The 16,754-nt window shown below is 40.5% G+C and overlaps 2 protein-coding genes across 2 annotated transcripts in view; both read left to right on the top strand.

The window, feature by feature from the left end:
* The window catches only part of atp2a1 (ATPase sarcoplasmic/endoplasmic reticulum Ca2+ transporting 1), a 147,979-nt gene that overhangs the window by 46,492 nt on the left and 84,733 nt on the right, over nucleotides 1-16,754 (top strand). The window lies entirely within an intron of this gene.
* xylt2 (xylosyltransferase II) lies at nucleotides 135-12,048 on the top strand. The gene is made up of 11 exons (XM_033970953.2): nucleotides 135-333; nucleotides 3,449-3,941; nucleotides 4,274-4,449; nucleotides 6,493-6,695; nucleotides 7,217-7,297; nucleotides 7,377-7,593; nucleotides 9,194-9,370; nucleotides 9,447-9,700; nucleotides 9,781-9,976; nucleotides 10,101-10,434; nucleotides 10,513-12,048. Exons 1-11 carry the CDS (start codon nucleotides 172-174, stop codon nucleotides 10,833-10,835), a joined length of 2,616 nt encoding a protein of 871 aa, XP_033826844.2. The 5' UTR covers nucleotides 135-171; the 3' UTR covers nucleotides 10,836-12,048.

Consider the following 16,754-nt stretch of genomic DNA (forward strand, 5'->3'; position numbering starts at 1 on the left):
TTAAAACTTTGACTAAGCCCCGTTGGAAGTTAGAAAGTCTGCCAATACATTACAGACTTTTAGAGCTATTTTTTAATTAAATCTCGTGTAATTTGAAGGGGTTCGGGGGTTGTTCGAGGCTGGCGCGTGCGGATGGTGCGTCTACGGCGTCTCGTGACCGCGCAATGGAGTATGCGCGCGCCAGAAGAAAAAACGGAAAAAATGGTGGCCAGCGCTCGCGTCCAGAAGCTGCTCCGGCGATATAAACTGGCCATAGCCGCGGCGCTGACCATCCTCCTGATCCAGGGGCTGGTGGTATGGAGTCTGAGGAGTCTGGAGGAGGGCGAGGCCGAGGTAAGCCCGTGTTTTTTGTCTGCTGCACTGAGAACACCGCTACTTGAACGTTAGCATGTAGCCCACTGTACCGCACTGGCTGTAGCGGAGTTAGCATGTTAGCATTTTAGTCAGTTCGCCTGTTGACAAAACTGTAGTGCTTCTGCCAAACTGTTTCTTATCGCAGGGCCGGTCATGTCACGTCTGTATAACTCCACACAGACACGTTACACTTTGCTACGAAGTTACCTACAGTTACAACGCTCTGGTGAAAGCTTAGGATAAAGTTGTAGAGCTTAATCCACACCTAGTGATTAAACATGATCCTTGCAGAGGCAGGAGTAACATTGACAGAAACAACCCACCCTTTAGTGGTCAGGCTAGAGCCATAGCCACAGAGTTGCAGCCAGTGATGCAACAGCTGAAGTTTCTCCACCCTGAAACTGCTGCAAACCAAGCTGACAAGTCTCCAGCCAAGCATCCAATATACAATGATCAACATGAATACACTATGTACATGGAGAGGTTCTGTCGTGGCACATATGACACACATCATCAGTGCCTGCAGGCTAAGGCAGAGCCAAGCATGGGAAACAACTTTGGGACCAGATATAGAGCCACAAAAGTCAGTCATGAGCTACTTTCGAGTTGTTGTTGCCTATTAGGGTTGTTAGAAGTATTGAAAGTCAGATACTAATCAATATTAAAACTAGTGTTGAAACTAGATACTCATTTAAACAAGTATCGATACTATAAGCCACATTCACAGGACAGAAATGAACCTTTCCTGAGCAGCTTTAGAAGGATCTTGTGCTGTATCAGAACAAGTATAAGACCACATAGACTAGTATATGTCTATGGACCACTATGGAACCTACCTGGATGACTGAGTGATTATACCAATATAAGGCCTGATGTTTATACAAAAGAATGTGTTTATTGTCTTAATAAGGATTGTTTTTTATTATTATAATATTGAGTTGGTATTGAGTATCAGGTCTATTCCTTAGTATTAAAATCAATTTGTTAATTTTAGTATTGAGGCAACACTATTGCATGTTCTGTTGCAATGGTTCACCCAGTTGGTAAAACAGGAAAAGCATGAAACATTTATTATTCCAAGTCAATTGTGACAATGACATGTTTCTGTTGAAACCCCATCATGAACGACCCATGACAGCATAAACATAGTCTGCTTGTCTATAATTAATTACATAATTTCATCAACTTTCCTTTGTATGACATAGATAAATGATCTCCTTGGAGTAGGCGGTACAGCCAAGCCCAGTTACAGGTTAGATCTGTGGACTAGCAACCCTGCTCACAATAGGAATGGATGTCATGTATTTTTAAGGTATTTTAGAGCATTAAAACACCTTTAATGAACAAAATGCTAGTTAAATATGTTTAATGCCATAGTGTGGAACATCAGAGTGTTGTGTTCCTACAATACAAACCTGCACACAATGTTAGAGCTGTAGTCGACGAAAGAAATTCAAATCTTCAGCCCACTCACTATTTCCTTCTTTCTTCTGTTGTCCCATATGAATTCTTATCATGTAAATAAAGTGATCAATTGACTAATACACATTTTGGTTGACTGAAACACAATAGACTGACAAAATAACTACAGCCCTACACAATATTTATTATATTACAGTAACCTGGTAAAACTACGATAATCCAGTACAATTTTATATTAGCTCTATAACTCTCCTATTTAACACATTTGATTAAGCTAGTTACCTGTATCTGGTTAGTATATCGGGAAGGATTTTCACAAAACTCATCCTGGTGCTTTCCATTTCAGCCGATGACATTTTATGATAAGGTTCCAGTTTGCTATGATTGTAAAGCAACAGACAGGCCTGCCTTTGTCCATTTTCACACAGTGGATTTAATTAAATATAGTGGTGGAAATGGCGGATAAGAGAAATTAATGTTAACCAATAGATACGACACAGAGGCTTTTCAATTCATTAAGAAACTATGAGCACACATTGATTTTCTAGAGTGAGTTTTTTCTTTGTGTTGATTCAAAGCAATAAAAATGGAGAGTTGTGATCTATGAAAAACTTAAACAAAAAATAAACCTTAAATGATTGGCTTGATTAAAAATATATTGGAATTGGTTCAATATAGAATTGCATAGGTGCATAAGTATTATACTTATATTTGTGCAGTGCTCTATGGCATTTCTCTGATCTGTTGGGGAAATAGATATTGGGCATCGTCTGAAACTCTCCATTGAAATACATACTAATATTTAAAAATAGCCCTTTGCCATTTCCAATAAGCACATGTCGTGCTTTCCTGTTAGACTCAAACTGTGTGGTCAGTCTAATGATGTGGCTCCGTGTTACACCACATGCTGTCGCTGTGTTTGTCTATTTTAAATGGACCATGAGTCTGGTTAAAATAAATAAAGTTGACTAGAATAGTGGGTGAGGTGTTCAGGTGCCAGCAGCAGAGCGGGAGAGCCCACGTTTTGCAACACGTCTGACAGAAGCACAGCACACAGCCCACTCACTGTATTTCAGAGCCTCATTTTCAGAGCTCATTCTGAAGGGCCCTTTGTGCGCACTATGCCAAATAGACAGGTGATTTTAACGGCTTTAAAGGATTTCAGGCTCTCTGGATGCTCTCAAAAAATGAATTTTCTTTGTGTTCATATGGTTTTAAGTGGTGAACAGTGTGCACACTTGGTGCTTAAGCACATAATGGACATTTCTCCATGTTTTTTTCCAACAGCCTAAGGCAGCTTATGCAGTAGATGCAGTGCATATTTCTGACGTCGTCTTCTTGGTGCAGATTTAAGGGTTTGGGGTAATTATGTAGAAAAGAAGTGATCATTATTTTATGTTTGGGGATTGTAGAGATGTTTAGTATTAGGAACAGACACAACAAGGCTACAGAAGAAGATAGTGATTCATGTTTCAGTGCAATGGCTTCACAAAATTACAACTAAAAATAGCCTCTGAAAAGTCAAGCGTGTAAACACATGCATGTGCCTCTGGGCTCTTTAGCCTGTTGTCTTAGTGCTGATGTTTGTGATGCATCACTATTTCCTTCTGTTTGTGGACATTGTGTCAGCATTTTATCTGAATGGTGCATTTTGTCCTTTTTACTGTTACAGAGAAAGACACGCCGCTCCAAGCTGCCTGACCATAGTAACCAGGACCCAAAGAGAGACAGTGGCCTTTGGGAGAAGCAGAACTCTGTGCCCGGGAGGAGCAGGGGCAGATGGAGCAGCAGGTTAGAGCGTACAGGGGGCACGGCGGCCAGCGCCCTGAGGAGGGTCACCAGCCGCAAGGGAGCTCGACCTCGACAGAAGAGCCTCCCAGAGCCCCATGACCCCTCCAGCAGTAGGAACCTGAGCGACACACGGAGTGCCGCTGAGGGGGTTAGGCTGCCCGCCATCCCAGGGGAGACGGGCAGTGTGGATGGGGCCCACCAGGCTTCCAGTAGCGACTTTGTTCCCAAGTGTGACATCACAGGCAAGGACGCTCTGTCGGCCTTGCACCGAGCAATGTCTCAGCAGTGCAGACAGGAGATCGCCAACCTGGTGTGTCAGCATCAGGCCGGACAGCTCATGCCCCACAAACTGCCCCAGTACTGCCCTCAGCTCGGTGAGGCTTCACTGCACACACTTAATGAATGGGACAGGAGAGGTACAGGGAGAGTGCACTTGTTTACGTCAGTAGAGATTTATCTTCAACTGTATCATAGACACTGAAACACAAATGTTTCATCAAACTACAGCCATTGTGATTTAATTTAGAACAGCACGTTTTACTTGTAAGATGACCCTACCCCCAAATCTAATTATGGCTGGAAAATCCTTCTTGACAAAAACACAATGGAGCCGTTGTGTGTAAAATTACTTGAGAAAGTAGCATCACATATTATGTGTTATGTGTTTTGGTAACTAAGTGAATTCTGCTTGTTTTACTCTTCTCAGGTATCTCAAATCCAGTGCAGGCTTTTGGTGAGCTTGACAACAGCTTGTTAAAGGTGGAGAACCCTGTGCGAGTGGCATTTGTCCTGATGGTACATGGGCGAGCGGTGCGACAGCTCAAGCGCCTCATTAAGGCCATATACCATAAGGACCACTACTACTACATTCATGTGGACAAGGTAAGCAGCTACTATAGACTATACAGCACCATTTAATTTACCTCCCTATTATGTTTATGTCTTATTTTTTTTATCTAAAATAATGTAAATGTCTATATATAAAACAGTTATACAGAACAAATTGTATTGCAGAACTTGCTTATGACTTGAGCATTTATTTTGCTCCCTCTGCTGGCAACTGTGGGGAGTGAAGCTTGTTGAAAAGGCAAATTTGCAGCATGGTTGTTTACGCAAGCAGATGCTTTATTTTGAAGGAAGGAAGTGACAGGCTGAAATGATCAGGACAAATCTAGGAGAAGATGCACAGGAGCACTTTCAAGATCTTTTCAGAAATCTTAGCTGTGGAACTTTTCTGGTAGAGGGTACGCCACATACTTTTCTACAAGACATTGTTATTGCTTTGCCTGGAATATTCCGTAGTATGCCGGTGGCCTTGTGTCTCCAAAGAGGTATAACTTGAATACCAAACTTTGAAATTTTAGCATTGTCTGGTCTGGAATGTGTCAAACTCTATTTCAATACTAAGCAATTGAATCAATACTCAATACTGTTTTTGATACCACAATGTTTTTTTTTAAGTAATAGAATGTTATTTTCATCCTGAAAGTAATGGTATTTTCTTTGTTACCATGAAATCTTATACTTGCTAAAGTTTTGTTCTGTTGTGATTTTCTGTAGTATTGATACTTGCTCAAATGAGTATCTAGTTTTGATACTTTTGGTATTGATTAGGTTTTTATTTTCAGTACTTTTAACAACCCTATTTCAGACAAAGCAATGTCATCAGACAAGCTGTAAATGTTACATAGTGCTGTTGCTGCATACTCAGTTTCCTTCTTCTGCATTCTGGGGGTTATACTTATCTGCGCAGTCCCTCAGTGTGGTTAAAGGGATTAGCCTGGATAGAGAGAGGAGTGCTTATTCTTAGGGGCTGGATTTAGCTGAGGAAAAGTGCTGTCATGAGCTGCCCAAAGGTCTGGTCACCAGGGGCACAGGTGTGTGTGGTCCGCAGTGTGTCACCAGTGCACCTGTTCATCCAGAAAGGTTGACCGCTTCTCTTGAGAGTGTCGCGTTGTGAAACCAAAGCAGTGAGGCAAAGGCAGAGAGGAATTAAGAGCGTCACCAGGACACAGCAGTGGCACCTCATCCATCTAAAGGCAAAATGCTGAGTGAATGGAGAGAAGCTAGAACAATAGCTGCCAGCTTTTCATCTATTTGAAACAGCAATTTAATTTTGGTTATAATCTTTGTATAATAAAACATCAAAGGACACAATTCACATTAAACGAACACTGTGTACCTTTTCTAGTGGATGATCCGCTACTTGCTTGTCATCATGTAGGTGATATTGTTTTACCTGGAATGTTTGCCAGTATAGCAATGCATATCTTTCTTGTATTTATTTTATTACAGTAAAACTTGAAAATCGTGCACACTGTGGTCTGTAACTTTTCCTGGTGGCGTCTCCTGCTTGTCTCCATGGAAATAGATAATGTAATGCCATGCTGTGGAACATTCTAGCAAAGCAGTAGCAATAAGCATTAATATTCATGAACATAATAAGTTGGCAAACCTCTCACCAGAAAAGTTATATTAAATTAACGTTAACATTTCCAAGGTCCTTATATTTTGTTCTAGTCGACCTAATTTAATCACGTCATCACAGTTAATTTAAAGTTTAAAGCCCCTTAAGATTCAGCATCTCTTTTTCTCGCATATCTGAGGTTGATCATTTCAGTGGCCATAAATGTAGAAAGCAGTTCACTAATTTATCATCACAGTACAAACAGTAGTGCTTCAGGTCTATTAAGCTTTGTCCACTTCCCACAATTAACAGCAGAGGGTGACAGGTACATAAAGCAAGCAATTACTGCAATCTGAAAAATGGCTGTCTGAAAGAAAATAGACATTATTGTATGTTAAAAATGTGAAATGTCAATGCAGGAGTCAGAAATATTTAAAAGGCCTGAATGAAACATATTATGACCTTTAATTAATTATGCTCCATTTAATATCCTCCCTAACATTTGCCTGCCCTCACAGCGTTCAGGCTACATGCACAGGGAGGTGCTGCAGATTGCACAGCAGTATCCAAACATCCGGGCCACACCATGGCGCATGGTCACCATCTGGGGAGGTGCCAGTCTTTTGAAGGCTTACCTCCGCAGCATGCAGGACCTGCTCGCAATGCTGGACTGGAAATGGGACTTCTTCATCAATCTGAGCGGCACTGATTTCCCAACCAGGTGGGTCTTCAGCTGTAGTTTTTCTAATTGTTTTCATTATTGTGATGTGATGGGTTCAGGGGAGGTGGTTGTCATTTTGAGGACCCCTTTTTGTTGTGTCACTACGCAAGACAAAATGCCCACACACTGTCAATTTGCCACAGGATCTGTCAGGAACAACAAGTATGACATTGAAGGCGCTGTACCTTAATTTTGCAGAAAATTGTGCGAAAGACATCTAGTTCATTCTAATTATTCACTATGATGAGTTTATTAGAACTTTTCACAACTTTCAGAGGCCTGAGTGGATGGTAATGCTAACAACAACTAGCACAGTAACAGCCCACCAGCCTTAATTCCTGGTTTGCAGATGACAAAAATGACTTATAATTGGATGCAGCCAGCACACAGTGGTCTCAGTCTGTCCCTAAGATATAGAATTATAAATAAACTGTTTGCATTTTTCATTACCACTACATTTGCATTCTACTGTATGCTTAGTTTTACGTTGTACTGAATATGTCTCTATTATTTTACGGCAGAACAAACACTGAATTGGTCTCATTCCTTTCACAAAACCGAGACAAAAACTTCCTCAAGTCCCACGGAAGAGAGAACACCAGGTGTGTATGGATTACCCTCTTTATATTACACCTTCAACAGTAGGGGAAAATCAACAACTTTTTTTAATCCCTCCCTCAGGTTTATTAAGAAGCAGGGCCTGGATCGACTGTTTCACGAGTGCGATAACCACATGTGGCGTCTGGGCGAGCGGCACATTCCGGAGGGTCTGGAGGTGTCCGGGGGCTCCGACTGGTTTGCTCTCACCCGCCGCTTCGTGGAGTACGTCATCAGCTCCCAAGACCCTCTGGTGACAGGGCTCAAGCTGTTTTACACCTACGCGCTGCTGCCGGCCGAGGTAAACACACCCATCGCCCAGAGCTCTGGGTTTGTGGGCAGAAGACAGTTTGAAAATACTACATTGTAATTAGCCCTGTTGGTGCACTATGACTTTTCTGATCTTTTTTTTTTCCTATGGAGATGTTATTGCTTTACCAGGAATGTTGCACAGTATGGCATTTAATTTATCCATCTTTCATTTATTCAATTTGAGGTGTTTTAATGCAGAAAATATCCTGAAAAACATGTGTTCTTACAGTGTGTTCATAGCTTCTCCATAGATCTGACCTGTAACTTGGCCTGGTATAGACACCAGCTTGTCTTAATGTAGATACGTTTAATGCTATACTGTGGAACATTCCAGGCAAGAAGCATCTCCATAGAGACAGGCAGTTGACAGACCCTCCAGCAGAATGTTGCATAATCCACCTCTTAATACAGCATGAACAAAGATTTAATTTATTCTTGTCAACATGAATGCTCTTTACAGCATGCATTGTTTGGTAAAAGCTGTTGAATAAGATAAAAATAAAAATTGTAAAATATAATCTATTCAGTTTACACATCTTCTCAGGTAATGTCTAATAGAGAAGCTATGGCAGGGTCACCTTTTCTGTCCAATCAGGCACATTGTTAATAAGAATCATGGGAAACCAAACATCACACACTTGATTTTCTGTCATGGTGTATGTTCAAGAGTGACAAAAATGCAAATTGTAGGCAGAGATTAGAGAGGTTGGCGGAAACGACTGCATGAAACTATCCCAGACACTTGATTCTGTGTCATGGTGCAATATCACAGTGTCAAAAAGGACTAAGTGGCTGGATCTAAAAGGTCAAACTAAAACCTGACTCATGGTTTCAAATCAGGCACAGGCTCTTGAATTAATAGTGACTGGTTATAATAAATTATTCTGAATAAACAATATGCTCATTATGAATAAGTCTTTATTAATACTAATTATAGGGAGTTAATATGAGAGGAGCAAGACCACATATCAACATCCTTTTGCTCCACCTTAACCACACCTCTAATTACCTAGAAGCCCTATTTATATTACACAATCTATCCTGGCAACACCGTCTGTCTCCACTGTCTTGACCCCTCCTTCCCATCCAATGTCTCTTGTTCATCTTTCAGTCCCAAGATCTCACCATCTACAGAGAGGGAAAGGGGTTCTGAATCGGCTGGGCTGTCCGCCTGAGACAGAGCCCCCGCCCTGAATCTCTACCCAGCCTCCACATCTATCCGTATCATCTATAAATATCTTTATCGTATGTTATTGTTGTGGTGTGGTCCTTGCGAGTGAAGGTGTAGTTATCCTATAGTGGCATTGACCGTTTGATGTATAAAAGTGTCAGCACAGTCGGAGCAGTAGAGGATGCTGTTTAAAGGGTTTATTTTTTACTCCAACGTCTCAGGAGGTGCTCCGCTTGCATTGCTCTCGTCTGGTGCTTTTAGAGTTGTGACATTTGGGTTTTCCCACTCAGTGATTTTAAAGTATTTATGTAAGGTTTTTTGAGGGTGCTGGAGTTTGTCGTAAAGTCCCTCTGACACCACAAAGATCCGGTTTGATCAAGCAAAATGTTTATTTCTGTGTCTGTATCTTCCCCCGCAGTCCTTCTTCCACACTGTGCTGGGAAATAGCCACATGTGTGACACTCTCATAGACAATAACCTGCGTGTCACCAACTGGAACAGGAAGCTGGGCTGTAAATGCCAGTATAAACACATTGTGGATTGGTGCGGCTGCTCACCCAATGACTTCAAACCGCAAGATCTCATTCGCATCCAGGTGTGTAGAATAAATACCCTGTTATATAAAAGTTTTCAGCAACTTTTTTTTACATTTTTGTTGTCATTTTCCACAGCAATTGGCACGTCCAACCTTCTTCGCTCGTAAGTTTGAGTCGTCAGTGAACCAGGAGGCCATAGACATCCTGGACACGCACCTGTACGGGCAGTACGCTCCAGGCACAGTGGCGGTGAAGGCGTACTGGGAGAGTGTCTTTGAGCAGTTGGACGGCGTGGGCTCCCTGAGTGACGTGGCTCTCACTGCCTACTCATCCTTTTTTCGCCTCTCCCTCAACAACCTCAGAACCACTCAGAACATGGACTCTTGCAGGTCAGCACATTTCCCAGCATATGTTTGTACAGACACGGGTTGAAAAACATGGCACTGATTGGCTTTGCTCCTGTTGACAGGTTTGAGCCAGTTGGTTTCCCGGTGTCGGTGCATGTATACTTCCACTATGATCGCTTCCAGGGCTACCTGGTTCTGCAGGAGGTCCAGGCTGTAGGCTCACTGGTCAGGGAGACTCTGGAGATGTGGGCGGTACCACAGGCCACACTGGTCTTTGAAAATGACCTGAAAGAGTTTGAGAGGCTCAAGAGCCTGGAGGTATGTGCAGTTTAATGATTATTTCAGTATTGCAACAACAATATTCTTGGATAACTGATAGTAATAGAAATTAATAATTTATATGTTTGGAATAGCAATAAACATGATTTGTTTTCTCACACAGATTGGCACAGAGTGGGATCTAAAAGAAAGAATCTTTCGTAACTTTGGTGGTATCATTGGCCCAATGGATGAGCCATTTGCAGTGCAGAAATGGGCTCGAGGGCCCAACCTCACAGCCACCATAGTGTGGATTGACCCGGCTCTGGTGGTGGCGGCGTCTTATGACATCACAGTGGATGTGGATGCAGAGTACACCCAGTACAGACCACCACTACAGCACCCTCTGCGGCCGGGCATCTGGACGGTCAGGGTACTCAAGCAGTGGGAGCGCATCGCACAAGTGCAGTTCTTAGTCCTGCCTCTGACCTTTAAAGGAAAGGAGCCACTGCGCAAAGGTAAAGCCCACACATGATGTGCAGCGCACATTTAAACTGTCAGATCTGAGCTAACTCCTTGGGTGTGTTTGGTTACAGGAGAGGACAGCTGGCTACTGGCAGGGCCTCCTGGTAACCAATATCTGGAGCAGAGCTTTGATCAGCTAAGCTCCGTGCTGAAGCTTCCCCCTCAGGAGCCAGCCATGCTCAAAGCCCAACAAAACGCTCAGCTGGTAGGGCAGCCTCTAGAGGCCTGGCTGGACAGCCTTGTGGAGGGGTTTTGGGTTACTGGGGACATGTGTGCCACTCAGACTTCCTCCTGCAGTGCACTGATGCTGTGTTCACAGACCACATGGAGCTCCCTGTCTCCAGACCCCAAATCTGACCTGGGCCCAGTGAAGAGTGATGGGAGGATCAGGTAGCATTCAGACAGGACATGGACATCAAGCACAGAGGCTGGTCTGATACTGGAGTCAGCTGTGAGTCCTCTGGTTTGTGCTCTCTGACGCCAAGCAGATCAGACTTAGACCACGTCTCTGCACTGGGGCTGTAGCAGGAGGAAATAACAAATAACTGTGATTTTGCACATAGGACGCTCACCGCAGTGGTTGTGGTTTGTTTAATGGTTAAACGGTGGAGACTGAGCACTGTAAACCAGCATGCTGGTTTGTGTCAAGACTTTCCTCTGAATGAACAACACGCAGTTGTCAAATGTCAACAAGAGACTTCGGCTGTGTCCTGTCTCTGCTGTGATAGAGAACAGGACATAGCACTCATGTTATTGTGCTTATTTTAAAGCATTACCAGAGTGTGGGACAGGCAGATGAAGTGCACTTTACTGAGTCCAGCTGTTACGCTGTGGGTGGGACATGATGAGGTCACGTGGTTTTATTTACCTTTTCAGTCCCCCTCCCTCCACATGTCCCTGCACTGTCTTTGCACAGACACATTAGTGACCCGGACAGGTGGGTTACGGTACACTTTTTTACTTGTAATCTGTGACATATCATTTTGTGATTGTATGTTACATTTCTGGAGTAGTCTTTTTAATTGCCACTTTTTCAGATCAGGGGAAGTGCCTAGATAGAACACACGCCGGCAGCACATAAATAGCTGACAATGCAATCTCTATTCAAAACAATCTGTGGTTACGTGATAAAGCCCACTCGTGTCCACAGGATGTCTGTGAAGTTAAGTGTTTGGGGTCTTTTGTTGTAGGTTAGCTGTAAGCCAATGTAGAAAAAACATTGCAACTGATAATGCAACACTTAGGAATCTGAAATTTCATGTTAATTTTGCTATACTTTCACTAGTCATGTACTATTTTGATGTCAAATATAGGAGTTTGACACTGTATATTTGACTTATTTTATGAGGTCAACAATTGTAAGCTGCCTTTACAACTTTGTTTACTATGGGATAATTCTACCGGATAAGGACTTACAGAACCGTGCTGTCTGTCTTAGTTTAATTTAAATTTGTACATTGCATCGTTGGCCACTCTTGAGTTTTTAAGTGTCCTTGTTTACCTTGCACAGAGAAATGTTATTTTTCTATAATATTCTAGACGATGCATGTTATGTCATCTGTCACCACCAGGACTGAGTCGATATATTAAAAACTGCTGACTACTTGCCACTTTGGGGGTTATATTTACTGTCCTTTGAGTGTTTAGCGTTTCTGTGGTGCTAAAGAGATAAGCAGAAGCGGTTCAACATGTGAGTCAGCCTGGCTTTTATCTGAATTCTGAATGGAGGACTGGAGCTGTCATTTACTTCACTGCACAGGGAAAGGCTCACAGCAACACAACGCACAGTGACGCAATGAAAACACTCAAATGAAATCTTCTTAACTTGGTGTCTCTGTGGTTACCTTTTGATCCTTAAACTTTAGGATTTGAATTAATATACAATGCAAAAATGTTAAATTACAGGGATTTTAAAAAGGGAATATTGATGTAAGTAGCTTTGAGTATAGAATTAAGATTTATTTACTTGTCTGATCCTGTAGAAACCTGCAATAATAATAATAATCTATGAGCAAAGCACTAATATGGGGTGAGAGAAATGTCACTTTGTTTGTAAATGACCAGTGAGCTCCTTAGTTTCACGTGCATTACTGAAAAAAAACCCAAATCTGATTGCACAATTGTGGTTGGTCGGGTTCAAGACACGAAAACAACTGAACTCCTGCTTGTTCTGACTGGAGAGATTAACTTCTGAAGCCAAGTTTATCACTGAGAATGAGAAATACCTGCATCTCAATCTTGATTAAAATGTGATTAATTGCTATTCTGCAGGTAATTTTTTTGAAATAGGAAATCAAACCCAATCACAATTATCTCAAAACTTTACAATGAACAAAAAAAGCCAAACATTGATCATTTAAACTAATTTGCCTCACATTTGCAGTTTCAGAGAGGATTTTTCGTACAGTATGACATTAGTGAAGGAACTCTCCAGGGTGCTGAACATTTCTGGCCAGTAGTTTAGTGTGGCTTAGTCTGAATATTTTGCGGCTAATCCACTTTAAATCATGAATAATATTTTGAGAAGAACTGTTAGATATAGAACATAAACATCACAGGGATCAGCGTAGGGATCGTCTGAAGTGGATACACATATTTAGATTCAAGACATGACACATTGTTTTGTTAATGCAGACTGAGAACCAACTAACTTTCTGACAGTAATAGCATATTAGTAGTAGTAGTAAGTATTGTAGTATTGCCAAGTATTCTGCCAGAATGTTACAGTCAAAGGCCCTGTACCTCATTTTTTTCCATGTAATTGAGCAAAACGTGTCTTGCCACAGCACAGATATAATGTAAAAGCAGCTCTTGAGGTAAAAGTCCACTGCATTGTACAATAATCAGGAAATGTGTGTTAACATGCTAGTTGTTGTTAACTTTACAGTCACAGCAAAACTCCAGACTGGTCTCTGTGGTGAAAAATGTGGACGCTTGGAACGCAGAAGGTAAGTGATGAATAACTTTGGAGCTCTCTTCTGAACAAACTCCCCGATCCGCTCAGTCTCAGGCAGATTTTTCATTTTAAACCATCAGGCAGTGGAATCGGCTCCAGACAGTCTGAAATGGTCTGTAGATTTGAAAAATTTCACTGGAAATTTGAAAAAGTACATTTTAGATAATCAAATGTGTCTAGTTAATTTATATTGTTCTGTTTCACTGTAAAAACCTGCACATAATAGATTTTTTGAATTGGTTTGGACTTTAGGAAACATCCTGTAGTGGACATTTGGGACATTTATTGTATTTTCCAGCTAAAGTTTATGATGAACTGTTTGTCTTATAATGTAATCGTATTGAAATGTGTATTTTAATGTGCGTTCACCTGCACAGAGTCTGCACATGGAAAGCAGCAGTAGCTAAATCTGGTACAAATCACCTTTTCTTTTGTAAGATTAATGCATTTGTACATGGTCATTGACAAAAAGAAAAGGAAAAAGTAACATTGCAAACAGTTTAAAATGAACTAGTTCTGTTTTTCACATTTTTAAGATGGTACAAAATCTGGTACAGCTTCAGGAGTAAAATGATTTCTCTCGAGTTACCTGCAGAGTTAATTGTTGCCTCCATCCTGATTTATTAAACTGTAAATCAACATCAAACTTTCTATTGTTCAAGTGCCTCGGCTAGTTTGCGCCATTATGCAAAACTAATCACATTCCAATTATTTTATTTTTGCATGTTAATCATTATAATTTGAATGTTTTCCTAGCAGCGCGCGGATCCATTTTTTTGTTTGTTTGAAAGATCACCACACTGACTCATATTTTCAAGTCTCAGTGGGTGACACATTCTGAACGCTACCATCCATTTTTGAGCTCTCCAAGTTTAATTCTAGCAATCTTTTTGGTGTTTTTTTTTTTTTTTCGAGCGTTCCGAAATACACTTCCTCTTTGTTTCGTGACAATACAGTATTAAAACCGTCTGTCAACCGATTCCCCGCAACTTCCATAATTACACTGTCCAAAAAAGAATCCAATATTTCTTACATCTGTCATTTTTAGCCCAATAATAAGACGTCTTGATTGAGAAAAGTAAAGTTATAGCATAATTGAATCAAGGCCCTATTCATCCCAGTGTAAGTGATTTTCTTACGCGACATCTCTTGCGCCGCTCTTAGCCGCTATTATGTTTAGAAGCAGTTGCCATGGAGACGCGTAGAGCAGAGTTTAGCCCTGATTACATCCCGCGTGGTTTGTCTAGATAAGCCGTGCTCTCCCGTGACCGTCCTCCCGCCAACGTGAAAATTTAATAAGGAGACATAAGGAATATTTAACATTTCACAAAATAACTTAGGATGCTATTCATTCCTTCACACGTGTCTTTATGGCACATTTTAACAGATTCAAAGTGTAAAAGTAGATCAACACAAAGGAAATTCATTGGCGTTTTGTATCTTTTCCAGTGCCAATACAGTAGAAATACAGATATAAATATGAAATACAGATCCAAATGTGTGTGTAATTCTTTTTTTTAATCAGTAACTAGACACTAAACATTATAAGAGCAGCCATAGAAAGTAAAAACCTTCTTTTTTGTGTGATGAGTATTTAACTGTAACAGGCGTAGATCAATATTTTACTTTTTTTTCAGTACAAACAGCAAAATATTGATCTAAAATGGGTTAATAATAGAAACAGATGCATTGACGTCCTGTTCTTACTGTAGAACTGATGAAATGCCTCTTCATAAAGGCATTTTAGCCATAATAAAGAGTAAGCCTGTGCAAAAATATTGAAATATCGATATATCGTATAGTTTCATTTGATGATACAGTATCGATATCATGAGCTGCTGTATCGATATATTTTTGTTGCATATTTTACCAAGTTATTCTGTCACAGCGCTACATTTGTGTGGCTTGTTTAGAGGAAAGAAACTTGTTTATGCAGAACATTTGACATTTGATTCACTGTTTTGTTGATTAAAACAGGTGTAGTTCTTATTAGCTTTGCACAGATAGTGATTTAACAAAAACTTTTAGCATAGCAGTTGTGATTTAGTCGATATGTTGCGATTCTTCAGAGTCGTTAAACTGCACATGTCGTTTATTACATGTAAATGTGGAGCTCGTATAAACTGTGGATGAATAACACTGACCAATGTAACAGTCTGATGTGTTTTTCTAGTTGGTAAAAGGCAGAAAACAAACTGCACTTTATGTTCATTGTTACGTTCATATTCAATAAATGGAAGCTAAATTTAAAAAAATAATCTATAAAATTAATATTCATTTTTGGTGAAAATGGGGTTGATCATTAAGGGTCACAAAAGCCTTTATTTTTCACTGAATCATATTGAATCGATTTGAAATATATCATGTATTGTATCAAATCGACGGTGCGCTGTATCGAAAAATGTATAATTTCATGGCCTACGTATTGAGGTGTGTATCGTATCGGCAAAATCTTAATGATAACCTTGATAAAGAGCAGATCTCTTGTTAAAAAAATTACTATGTGACCATTTTTAACATGTATTTTTTTTATAATTGTGAGTAAATACAGAGCAGTGAGCGTCATCCAGACCTAAACTAGAGCTATACTTTTTGACACAATAGTTCACTTATATATATATATATATATAAAAATAAAAAAAAAATAAAATAAAATAAAAATATAAATAAAAAATAAAATAATTTACCAGTCTGAAAAATCTCAACAACAAAAAAAATAAAATTCAAAATCTCAAAATCAAGGCTTGAAATTTGCATGTATTGTATTTTGTATATTTGTGACCAAGTATTTCTATTTCTCCTCAACCTGGAAGTAAGCATTGAAAGCAGCTTTCTTGGAGGATAACTTATATAACAATAACAATAAAATCAACCTTTTGTCATATTTTCATTTTAAAATTACATTTCTGTCAGATGAATACCCTTAATATATTTACTTTGCTGCCTTATAAATAACTGCATTAACTAAAACATCAATACATTTGTGAAATATTGTGCAATCTTCTCCGAACCACCTCAGTCGTCTCCTATAACCAAACCGCTCACAGGTTGGTGTAGCCTGTACTGTGGATTGAAGAAAAGTGCAGGGAAAGAGCGCGCCTGCTCACAGAGAAGAGGCCTGATAAATGTCAACAGAGGACGCACAAAAATCAGCTGCCAATGTGCTCTGGGCTGGACTCATTGGCCCCTATGGAGACAATAACCATGGAGACAGAGCCAAAATGGATGCCAGTGCCCGGTCCTCATGTTGTCATATCATCTGTGTCCCAGTAGGGTGACGTATGACCCTCGAAAGCACCGAAAGCCATCACATTCTCATTTCTATAATACCCAACGCGTGCAGATATACAGCAGCTA

Source organism: Periophthalmus magnuspinnatus, chromosome 8 (assembly GCF_009829125.3).
Source record: "Periophthalmus magnuspinnatus isolate fPerMag1 chromosome 8, fPerMag1.2.pri, whole genome shotgun sequence".
Lineage (NCBI taxonomy): Eukaryota > Metazoa > Chordata > Actinopteri > Gobiiformes > Gobiidae > Periophthalmus > Periophthalmus magnuspinnatus.